Source organism: Heptranchias perlo, chromosome 38, assembly GCF_035084215.1.
Source record: "Heptranchias perlo isolate sHepPer1 chromosome 38, sHepPer1.hap1, whole genome shotgun sequence".
In the NCBI taxonomy this organism is placed as follows: Eukaryota; Metazoa; Chordata; class Chondrichthyes; order Hexanchiformes; family Hexanchidae; genus Heptranchias; species Heptranchias perlo.
Window position 1 is genome coordinate 8,565,181 of NC_090362.1, and position 12,492 is coordinate 8,577,672.

General features: G+C 41.5%; 1 protein-coding gene across 3 annotated transcripts in view; it reads right to left on the reverse strand.

The window, feature by feature from the left end:
* Positions 1-6,609: 6,609 nt before the first annotated feature.
* Positions 6,610-12,492, reverse strand: part of znf592 (zinc finger protein 592) — a 133,907-nt gene continuing 128,024 nt past the window's right edge. For 2 of the 3 annotated variants that reach the window (XM_067973388.1, XM_067973387.1), the window contains one exon: positions 6,610-11,490. In XM_067973388.1, the coding sequence (XP_067829489.1) occupies positions 10,999-11,490 (492 nt within the window). In that variant the 3' untranslated portion in view covers positions 6,610-10,998. The remainder of the gene's footprint in view (positions 11,491-12,492) is intronic. The other variant, XM_067973389.1, reaches the window with a different exon arrangement.

Genomic DNA, 12,492 nt, shown 5'->3' on the forward strand with positions numbered 1-12,492 from the left:
TCCCGGCTTGGGGTCAAAATCATGCCCTTTGTGTCCTCCTCACAGCTTCCTTTCCTACCTAGCTTTGTATAATCAGCAAACTTGGATACATTACACTCAGTCCTTTCATCTAAGTCATTAATATAGATTGTAAATAGCTGAGGCCCAAACACTGATCCTTGTGGCACCCCACTAGTTACAACCTGCCAAACTGAAAATGACCCGTTTATCCGTACTCTCTGTTTTCTGTCCGTTAACCAATCCTCTATCCATGCTAATATGTTACCCCCAACCCCATGAGCCCTTACCTTGTGTAACAACTGTTTATGAGGCACCTTATCGAATGCCTTTTGAAAATCCAAATATATTAAATCCACTGGTTCCCATTTATCCACCCTGCTAATAGATCCTCAAAAAACTCTCATAGATTTGTCAGACACCATTTCCCTTTCATAAAACCATATTGACTCTACCTAATCATATTATGATTTTCTAAGTGCCCTGTTACCACTTCCTTAATAATGGATTCCAGCATTTTCCCAATGACTGATGTCAGTCTAACTGGCCTGTAGTTCCCTGTTTTCTCTCTCCCTCCTTTCTTGAATAGCAGGGTTACATTTGCTACCTTCCAATCCACTGGGACCTTTCCAGAATCGAGGGAATTTTGGAAGGTCACAACCAATGGATCCACTGTCTCTGCAGCCACCTCCTTTAGAACCCTAGGATGTAGGTCATCAGGTCCAGGGGATTTATCAGCTTTTCACTTAATTTCTCCAGTACTTTTTCTTTACTAATCTTAATTACTTTAAGTTCCTCACTCTCATTAGACCCTTGGTTCCCCACTATTTCTGGTATGTTTTTTGTGTCTTCTACTGTGAAGACAGATACAAAATATTTGTTTTAACATCTCTGCCATTTCCTTATTCCTCATTATAATTTCTCCTGTCTCAGCCTCTAAGGGGCCCATGTTTACTTTTGCTACTCTCTTCCCTTTTATATACTTGTAGAAGCTCTTACAATCTGTTTTTATATTTCTTGCTAGTTTACTCTCATATTCTATTTTCTCCCTCTATCAATTTTTTGGTCATCCTTTGCTGGTTTCTAAAACTCTCTCAATCCTCAGGCTTACTACTCTTCTTGGCAACATCATAAGCCTCTTCTTTTAATCTAATGCTATCCTTAACTTCCTTCGTTAGCCACAGAGGAATCGCTTTTCCCCTGGAGTTTTTATTTCTCAGTGGAATGTATGTTCGTTGAGAATTAAGAAATATTTATTTCAATGTTTGCCATTGCTTATCTACTGTCATACCTTTTAATCTAATTTTCCAACTACCTTAGCCAACTCGCCTCTCATACCTAGGTAATTGGCTTTATTTAAGTTTAAGACTCTAGTTTCTGACTTAAGTCAATCAAAGGCCCTTTTAGTTGGCCCTTCTGCTTTCTTCGATACTCTTTCCCATTCCTCCCTGTGTCATGCACAGCCTGCAGCCTAGAGGGCAGCACCAGACCTTTGCCAAAGCTGCTCTGAAATCAGTACTTTGAGATGAACCAATGCAGCCTGTGAGCGTCCCTCCTTCCCTATGGGGAGGCATCTGGCCTCCTTTTGGCACCTCCTAATGAAATGAAATGAGCACTAGTTGACCTCCTGTGCCATTGCTCGCCCGGAGTGCGGTTCTGCTGTTTACTGTTGTGCCACTGCAGCTTAAATAGGACAGTGGCTTTCCCTTCGCTGTAATACAGCAAATTTAGGTAGCAGCTGTGGCTCGGTTGGTAGCACTCTCGCCTCTGAATCAGAAAGTTGTGGGTTGAAGTCCCCCTCTAGAGATGAGAGCCCAAAATCTAGGCTGACAGTCCAGTGCAGTACCGAGGGAGTGCTGCACTGTCAGAGGTGCCGTCTTTTGGACAAGACATTAACCGAGGCCCCGTCTGCCCTCTCGCGTGGACATAAATAAAAATCTCACGGTAGTATTCGAAGAAGAGCAGGGGAGTTCTCCCCGGTGTCCTGGCCAATATTTATCCCTCAACCAACATCACTAAAATAGATTATCTGGTCATTATCTCATCGCTGTTTGTGGGACCTTGCTGTGCGCAAATTGGCTGCCGCACTTCCTATAACAGTGACTACACTTCAAAAGCATTTAATTGCCTATAGAGCATTGTGGGACGTCCCGAGATCATGAAAGGTGCTATATAAATGCAAGTCTTTCTTTCCTTTCTTTAATGAAGCTGTATATCACATGACCAATGTGAAGATAATGATATAAAGACACAGGCCTCCTAGATATATTTATAATACAACTTACCTACCACTTTACAAGACTTGCTTAAGATGTACGTAACTTTATTTCTTCCTTCCCAAAACTCATACTCAGTTATTTACATTATCAAAAAATCTGTTTTCATTCAACTCTCATGGTGGATTTGCAGTATTTGCTTAAGATAAAAGTACTTTCATTTGTTTGTTCTTCGCTCTTCCAAACCTTCATCCTCAGTTATTTCCTCCTTATTTAACACATCATATAAAGGTATATGAGATACTTAGTGGAGTAGATAAGGTTAATCTTGAGCACCCTATCAAGTTAAACCACTAGGATAAAAGGACACAAGTACAGATTGGTAAAAGGTAAGCTAAGGACTGATGCCAGGAAATGTACCTCTTTACGCAGAGTGGTTAATATTGCAGTGACCTTCCCGATAGAGCAGTTGTAACAGGAAGCTGTTAGACGCTGCGATGGGGGAATCGCAAGTGTAATGTTGGGATACATAGCCAAACGGTGGAGTACAAGTTTAATCTTTACAATCTAAAGGGCTAATGGAACAAGAGATAAATTTAAGTTAGTGAGAAAAGAATTTAAAACAGATCCTAGAAAAAGATTCTTTACTCATAGGGTGATAAACACATGGAATGATCTATCGGGTAAGGTAATGGAAGTAAAGATGTTAAGTGACCTCAAGATTCAGTTGGACACTGGGCTGAGGGAGGTGAATCCTCGGCCATGTTAGTGGGGTAGTAGAGGGACGAGTTTGATGGGTCGAATGGTCTTTTTTTGTCCTTGAATTAATCCTATGTTCTAAACCAATATTGCAAAGCTGCTAGGACTCGACTGCTCTGGAATTGAAGGTACTTTGACTACTGATTAATTTTGAATCTTGGATTTGTCTCTGAATCTAACTATGGCCAGTCACTGACTGAGCTACAAAACCTGATGCTTTGTGCAATGTATTTTCCAATATAATGCGTCAGTCCAGTAGTCGCACTCCCGCTAAATAACCAAGAGACATTGGTAGGCAACCATCTTCTCTCTGAGGTTGTGCAACTTTAGTAAGTGCTGATAAACCCAGAACTAGCTTACCAAGAAATGTTAAAGCTTTAATTCTCTGCAGATCTCCCTATCTCTGTAACCTCCTCCAGCCCTACAACCCTCCGAGATCTCTGCGCTCCTCCAATTCTGGCCTCTTGCGCATCCCCGATTTCCTTCGCTCCACCATTGGCGGCCGTGCCTTCAGCTGCCTAGGCCCTAAGCCCTGGAATTCCCTCCCCTCCTTTAAAGCGCTCCTTAAAACGTACCTCTTTGACCAAGCTTTTGGTCACCTGTCCTAATATCTCCTTAAGCAAAAGCAAAATACTCCGGATACTGGAAATCTGAAATAAGAACAGAAAATGCTGGAGAAGCTCAGCTAGTGAGGCAGCATCTCTGGAGAAAGAAACAGAGTTAATGTTTCAGGTCGAAGACCTTTCATCAGAACTGGAAGATGATAAAAGAGTTAAAGTTTTTGAGCAAGTAGAGAGCCAGGGAAAGGATGGGAGGAAAGAACAAAAGGGAAGGTCTGTGATAGGGTAGAGGGCAAGAGTGATTAAATGATAATCCCCTTTTGTCATCTAATCACTCATGCCCTCTACCCTATCACAGACCTTCCTTTTTGTTCTTTCTTCCTCTCCCCTCCTTCCCTCCCTTTCCCTGGCTCTGTACTTGCTCAAAAACTTTAACTCCTTTAACATCTGCCAGTTTTGACAAAAGGTCTTCGACCTGAAACATTAACACTGTTTCTTTCTCCACAGATGACTTGCTGAGCGTCTCCAGCATTTTCTGTTTCTAATATCTCCTTATGTGGCTCTGTGTCAAATATTTTCTGATTACGCTCCTGTGAAGCGCCTTGGGAGGTTTTACTATGTTAAAGGTGCTATATTAATACAAGTCGTTGTTGCTGTTAATTAGGGTTATACACAGATCTAGATTTCTAGAAACCAGAGATAAATTTAACCAATTTACAAATCACAAACATATTTGAATCATTCAAGCAGCAACCCAATTAAGAATAGAAAGAACTTCAACATATCATTGAACAAAGGGAGCTGGACCTCTAAAATGTGGTGCTGCCCGAGGTGAAATTTGGCAGAGGATTCATTACTTTTAATGTGCATAAAATATTAAGAACTTGACGAATGGGGAACATTTTATTCTTTAATCAGAATTTTGCATGGATCACAAATTCTATATAATGGTAGTGAACAGGACATAGAATTCCATGCTTGGAGCAGGAATGTGTTGATCTAAAGTCAATTGTATCATATGATATAATTCAGGTGCTGTCCCACTGAGCAGCGAATTTAAAAGAGGAACAGCACCCTGAATCGGAAAACTCGTAAAGTCAGGGCTCTAGGAAGTTTTATAATAGGTAGGCTATATTTCATTGACTGTGAAGTCTTGACTGCTCAGTCCCAATTAACCAGCAGAGAGATGAAGCTTTCACTCAATGTCTAGACTGGAGTTCAACCCAATGTCCCAGAGATAAGAGGGGGAAAAAAAAATCTATTTCAACCGTTTGTAATCAAGTAGACTCGCTGTTTATGTTCAGATTATAGGCTGGACTTTATAATTACATTGCGGTGAGTCTGGTGTCAATGGGCTACTTACATGATGTTCAAATTGGTTCCTTTGTTTGAATCCAGTTGGTTAATTGTTACAGTATTCCATCTGCTTTGCAAAGAGCTGACATTTTGTCATCAAATTGTGAAACAACATCTGGTGAATACTGAAAGCCAGAAAACCTAACAATCAGAGTCTGACACAAAATCAACCTGCCAGGTATTTCACTAATCAGCTTCAACGTTGATATCCTGTAAAATACAACCATCCATTCTGTGTCAAGCGACCTAAATTAATTATTCATTTTCAGGTCCTCACCATTGACTTCCTTCATCTTAAGCAGAATTCCAAAAAGTAGGGGAATTGGAATTGCTGGGAATGCTACTGTACTGGAGAAATCCCTCCACTTCAGTCAAAAACATGAGGTGCCAGATTACACTCTTTCATAACTAGCGTATTTCAAAATGCTGAATCAATCGACAACAATTTGCATTCATATAGCGCCTTTAACGTAGTAAAACGTTCCAAGGCGTTTCACATGAGCGTAATCAGACAAAATTTCTCCAGTACAGTAGCATTCCCAGCAATTCCAATTCCCCAACTTTTTAGAATTCTGCTTAAGATGAAGTCAATGATGAGGACCTGTCAATGAATAATTAATTTAGGTCACTTGACATAGAATGGATGCTTGCGTTTTTCAGGATATCAACGAGTCGTTGAAGCTGGTTAGTGAAATACCTGGCAGATTGATTTTGTGTCAGACTCTGATTGTTAGGTTTTCTGGCTTTCGGTATTCACCAGATGTTGTTTCTCAATTTGATGCCAAAGAACTGCGGTGGTGCTAGCCATCTATCTCGGTGATGTTTGAGTAAAAATGTCTGCACTCACCACTCTCCAGTATCCATGGTTTCCAAATGTCCATTACCCGATATGCCATGGGTGCCTACTCCACACTGTTCAGTAACTCAACAGCTCACTGACCCTTTGCTGCTCACTACCCCCAAGTTCTCCATCTTCCCCTGAAAATTTTAACTATTGCCTCCCATTATTTACTATCCCTCCAAGTGCTCACTTTCCTTAGCCAAATTCTCACCATTTCACACCAAGTACCAATTACCCCCTTGGTTACCCTGAATGTCCCTCCCTGTCCCTTAGCTATTCACTCTTCTACCCCAAGTACCAGCCACCCCAAATACTCACTACTTTTCCCAAACTACTCACTTCTCCAGTCCCCTTAGCTGTTCCTACATCTCCTCCCGAATTTTCACAAACCCAGTGTTACTTTACTGAAACAAAACAGTCACCACGAGCAACACCAGAGAAAATCCACTTCTTTGTAGAACACTTGGGTCCTCAAACTGCCTGTGGGCAACATCATGGGAGACCAGCTATTACAAAAGTGGTACATTTAGTACACATTTCTTGCCCATTACACTTATCTGTCACACTTCAATAATAAGTATGAAGAAACAAAGGAAAGCAACACAAAACACCCGAGCCAGAATGTCTGCATTCTCTGAATTCATACAGGAATCAATTAACTAAGTGTTCACTTAACGGATATTAAACTTTGCAGCATTAAGGGAAACATTTTACTGTAGAATAAGTGTTCTACATGGTATAATATTCTTTGCCTTGTAAAACAGTGCATCCTCTGACTTACCGTAAGCACTGCCACTAGACAATTGAAAAATATATTAAGTAAATATTTAAAGAGGACTGGTTACAGCAAGATAAAGATAACAGACTGAACAAGAGGCCGTTAAAAATTCACTTTCTGTTGCTTTTATTTGAAATATTTTTAAGTAAACATAATAAGAAGGCACAGAGGCCAATGCAGATTAAATAGAGAGGTGATGGCTTGGGGCGGGGGAAAATCCCTGATAACATGTAGATCTACCCTTAGCAAACTACACAGGTTACCTTGCAAAACGTTTCTCTACACGCTACTATACACATTTATCAAAAAGTACAAATGTCTGTATATGTTGTATCAAAAAACATTGAAATAAGGAAGTGAACAGAGCTGAATTCCATAAGATAAATATTTTAAATTATTTTGACTGTTTATCAGTAAATAATAGAGCTGAATTCTGGCTCAAAAAATATTAAGAGGTAAACTCCAGACTCCAATTAATACACAGAACACTCTGAATATCCAGCTCCCAGCATTTACTCACATTTACTAATTTCATCTAACACAGTCAACACAAGCTAACAACCTCTTTGGACCAAGTAGGCTGAGGAAGCCACTCAGCAGGAACTGCACTATGTCGATGAAAAGATTAAAAATGAATCTTTCCTGGGAAACAGAGGAGAGTAGTACGTGTGTGTCGACAGTTGTTCTTGGAGTTTGGGATGTCCCCTTTAAGTGTAATATAACACAGAACACGTGAACACAACAGCGTAAGGTAGTATAGCACTTAAATAGAAAGTTCACGTGAAAATTTTAGTCAATATGACTACAATTAAATATAAATCTCCAAAGTAATTTATAAAATTGAGTAATATGGGAGATACATTTTTCTTTAAAGAAATTAATCTTATAAAATTTAAGTAAGATACAGTACAGTGGTCATTTAAGCAGGGAATTACACCAGTTCTGTTTCTTTATTCTTTTAAAATACTTTATTTGGTCCTCCTGTAAATTACTTTAGTGCCATTCACACGGGCACCAGGGGGAATGGCAGTGCATGAGCCAATTAATGAGCATCCTTCCTAATGGCACTGCCCATTTACAAAGGGAACATTGGCACAGACTCTGATTCAATCCCATACATTCTACAGTGTCTGCTTAATGGGAGCGAGTGAACAAAAGGGAATGTATCACTCGTCCCGGGGTAGGGGTCAGGGGAGTCAGGGATGCTCCCATTAAATGGCTTCAGCTGCGCTCTGAAGTGATTTACAGCAAGGTGAGTGGGGGTCACTGGACATTCTTCTACAACCTCCACTTTAAATGGGCACGGAGAGACTGAAAAAAACAAGCCAATGCACAAGCTAGACCGACAGGAAAAGCACCTTTCTAACCTTCCAAACAAACAAGGCTCCCTTTGGACGCCCTGTAACGGGGGAGAGGAAAGACAGTAGGAAAGTGCGAGCGCCATTCAGTACACCCAACGCGCCGTGTTGTTTGGACACCTGCACAGGACACAGCCACCTCGCTCCTGCCTTAGCATCGTGCCCGCAGCCCATAATCTCCAACTAACATAAAAAACCTTTGAAATTAAATAATTTCACCACCTGAAGCGATCTGCACGATCCAGAAAATCTCTCTGTACCATAAAAACTGGTATCATCCTAATACGTCCCAGCTAACTGGTCATATCAGGGTTCAAAGATTTAATTGATAGGAGTGGGCTAGTGGTCATCAGTTGTTTGGCTACTTTATATGAATTCAGTGACCCACACAAGTCTCTGGTAGCCAGCACCAGAGTTGGATCTTCACTTTGGTGTGCAATGCAAAATGAGTTTCTGCAACATTAAGAATGCAAACAGATTTCCTCCAATTAACTGAGAATGGGCGGAAATTCCGTCCCAGTATCAAAAGTAATTTTCAGTTCTAATCATTTACTTTTTAAAAACTCTATTTCATGCTTTCAGTAATTTTCCTTGTGGTTTAGTGTAACAGACAGGATAATATGTAATAGCTAATTTTGTAGTTGTGATTGATCACATAGTTTGTTTTTTGAAGTTAAGGAAAATCTCACTGCTGGATTGTCTGTTGGAGACTGTGCTGTTAATTTGCAACTTTGCAAAACAGACATTTTGCATCTTACATTTCAATGGAATAGTTAGTGATACAAAATGTCTGACTGACGTTGACCATGTTTGGCCCGACGCACTTTATACCTCAAACTGGGGTCTGCGTAGAGTGAAACCCTAATAAAACCCATTCAAATGCCCAACCCGAATTCTGGAGGGTACTTGTACCTTGCCAGCGCCTGATGAGCACAGTGTGCTCAGGGAGAACCAGAAAACTTGGCAAATCAATCCCAGTGAGGTCGGGCAGGTAAGCCCCCTCAGGGCCTGAATGGCAAGTGCTACACACTTCCAGAAGTCACAATTTGAATTACATTCCTGGAGCAAGTCAGTAATTCTATTTATAACCACACATTTGTGTGACACAATTAAAAAACTAAATTGTAATTCAAATTCTGGCGACCAGAGTGTTTGTGGTGACTCCTCCTGATAAGGGGTGTTGTAAATTAACAATTGTGAGCAGCTCCCCTGCTTTCAGAACAGTATGGGACAGAAACGATTACAAAGCAGCTTGCCCTCAATAATGATGTGGAGATGCTGGTGATGGACTCACTCACCTGACGAAGGAGATAATCTCCAAAAGCCTGTGATTTTAAAATAAAATTGTTGGACTATAACCTGGTGTTGTAAGATTCCTTACATTTGCTCTCAATAAACCAAGACTAATACCAGCCAGACCGTTCCAATTCCAACAAGCAGAGTGTTTTTTGTCTAAAAGCTGCGAATGGTTTACTGGCTTTTCCTCTCATTCCACAGTAGTGCAGTGCAGCTTGCTTGCCCGCGTTTGGAATGTTCTGGGAGGTTTAGAAACGTAGAACCAGTTCTCAAGAGGTTATCTGGTCCTTTTGAGAAGTTTTGCTTTGGGGCGCTTTAGGTCACCCTCTCCATCGAGAACATGCAGCTCTTCCTAATTGGCCCAGGCTTCTTTTAAACCAGGTGCTGTGAGGTGCCCCGGCTGACTTGTCCTCTAGTTTTTCCTTTCCTCTAAAGAGTTAAAGAGGAGGTTAGAAAAACATTCTTTACACAAGAGGATAATTAGAATGTGGAGTTCTCTGCCACAGACTGTTTTCAAGCAGAGCCCATAAATTATTTTAAAAGGGAATCAAGACAGTTGCTTGAAAAAAGAGGAATATTAAAAAGGACATGGGGAGGAAGTGAAAGAGTGGGATTAGATTAGGTGGCTCATGTGGAGAATACCACCAGCACAGACTGGAAGGACCAAATGACCTGTTTCTGTGCTGTGAGTCTACGATTCTAATTACTCACATTTTTGAGCAACGCTTCTGCATTGCATACACACAGAGGTGCAATTTTTTTGTACTGAAACCACTAAATGCAAGGAAAGGTAGTGGTGTGATTTGTAAGCATGATTTTACAGTAAGCAACTGTCTGACATCTCTCATTGTGCCTGTATTAATGACCTTATTCTGTTCACCGAGGTTCATACTACAATGTAAGCAGTTGAAGACACGTGCTGGAGACACGTTCGTTCGGAACGGAATCGCAAGGTGCTGTGTCAGCAGGGCGACAGGCAAGAAGAATGGAGGACACTAATCTAGAAAAAAAGTTAAAACGCAAAAGGAGGAAAAGCATTATCTCAAAGGTGCACTGGGATTGCTCTCCAAAAATACGAACGAAAGGGACAACAGAGGAGGAGAGTTCCACCGCCATGGACTGCAGAGATTTACTCACAGTATAACCTATCTACTTAGTGCTAAATAAGGGAGGGGGAGACAAAGGTATTTAAAACATGCTACGTCACGTTGTGAACCTTTACTGTATGCATATCAAATTGAGATTTTTCTTTTTAAAAAGGGTGGCAGCCATTCACTTTGAGCCACTTAATTTGCTTAAAAAAAGAGACAAGAACCTTCAACTCCCAACTCTGACCCAACACAAAAGCAGTAGGACATGCCTCTCCTTCTGAAAGTATGGACTCGGAGCTACCCAGGACTGTGGCAGGGTTCAACTGAAAGCTGGCCTTGTGACACGCAAGTGCGAAACCACAGAATACGTAAAAACGTATCACAAATGTTTGAGGGCGTCAAGATCTGGAGGGTGCAGAAAATATCTTTGGCTTGCTTTCCCTGTGAAGTTCTGCTTGTGCATTGGGTTGTACAAAATATAAAACCTACTGTTAGACACCGGCAAGAAAAATAAAAAATAGTGTTTGCAGGAAGGTGGATCCTGAAGCAACACTTGGTTCACTCTCATGGACCTTTAAAAGGGCAGGGAGAATCTTGTCCATCAGCTTTGAATGAGTACCACTTTCCTTTACTTGTTTATATGTTGTTGTGTTATGTATCTATGAATGCAGGTTCGTCACTGGGGTCACTGCAGACCCATTCAGGATGGAGAAGGATTAAAAAGTCTCCTCTCAGTGCCGGTGCAGTCATTGCTCTGATCCTCCATTCTGCTTGGATAATATAAACCTCATCCCATGAGTCCGAACATGAGCGCTCAATGCTGTTTCATTGTCAAAGATGCTTTTGCAGACTTGGCACTGAAGATCTACACCTTCCTCTGAAGTAGTGTTTGATTCCCCATTGTGTTCATCTTGCCCATTTTCACTAACCACATCGGCAGCTTGAACCTTCTCTGGTTCCTTGAGTTTGTGGACGATGTAGAGGTGTCTGTTCAGAGAGAGCGGAGATGTATAACAGAGGCCACACTGTGAACACTGGAAGGTTGAGCCATCAGACTTGTGCTGAGGTATGTGTTCCTGGAAGTCGGCTCCACTCTTGGTCATATAGCCACACTTGGAACATGTGTATTGCTTGAACACTGCGACCTTCAGCTTCTTGGGAAGCGATGTTATTGTGTCAGAGTTGGGCTGCTCACCTGCTTCAGTGTCACTAGCCAATCGTTTTCCAGGTGAGCCCTCCTCAAACAGAAAACAACAATTAGATATCATAAGAAACTCTCTAAGCAATAATGCATTGCAAAATATGAATTTTTAAAATAATTCATTTTCGGGATATGGGCGTCGCTAGTAAGGCCGGCATTTATTGCCCATCCCTAGTTGCCCTCGAGAAGGTGGTGGTGAGCCGCTACCTTGAACCGCTGCAGTCAGTGTGGTGAAGGTTCTCCCACAGTGCTGTCAGGTAGGGAGTTCCATTATTTTGACCCAGTGATGATGAAGGAAAGGCCGATATATTTCCAAGTCAGAGTGGCGTGACATGGGAGGGGGACTTGGGAGGCGGTGTTGTTCCCATGCACCTGCTGCCCTTGTCCTTCTAGGTGGTGGACATTGCGGGTTTGGGAGGTGCTGTCAAAGAAGCCTTGGCGAGTTGCTGCAGTGCATCCTGTGGTAGCACACACTGCAGATAGATCATTGAGTTTCCACAGGCCCATTCATGATGGAAAAGGATAAAACATCTAGTTTTTTTTAACATCAACTAATAAACAAAAACTCACTGTTTTGCATATCCTGCTGCTCTCTTTGGTTTTATTTATTATTAAATACTAATTTTTGCCCAATGCTGTATCTTTTTGCATTGTTTTTGGAACTCCACAGTTTGTAGGAAATGAGGTGTAAAGCTGCATCATCTCATACTGCTTGCAGGTGTGCCATGTGCCCAGGAGGTGGTCTATTAAAGCAATGTGCCCCACAGCAGGGCTCCGAGAAATCCCAAACTCAGTATCTGAGCATTCAGACTGACGAAAGATCAGTGCTCATCACATGGTTATATTTACATGTCCTGTTGACTCTTTCTGCACCATACACCCATCCAACTGCAATCAGTGTACTTTCAGCCAACAAGAGCCTTGGAAAAGCAGAGTCAATAGTAACTTTCAAAAGGGAATTGTATATATACTTGGAAAGGAAAAGATTGCAGGGCAGGGGAGAGGGACTAATTGGATAGTTCTTTCACAGAGTCGGCAC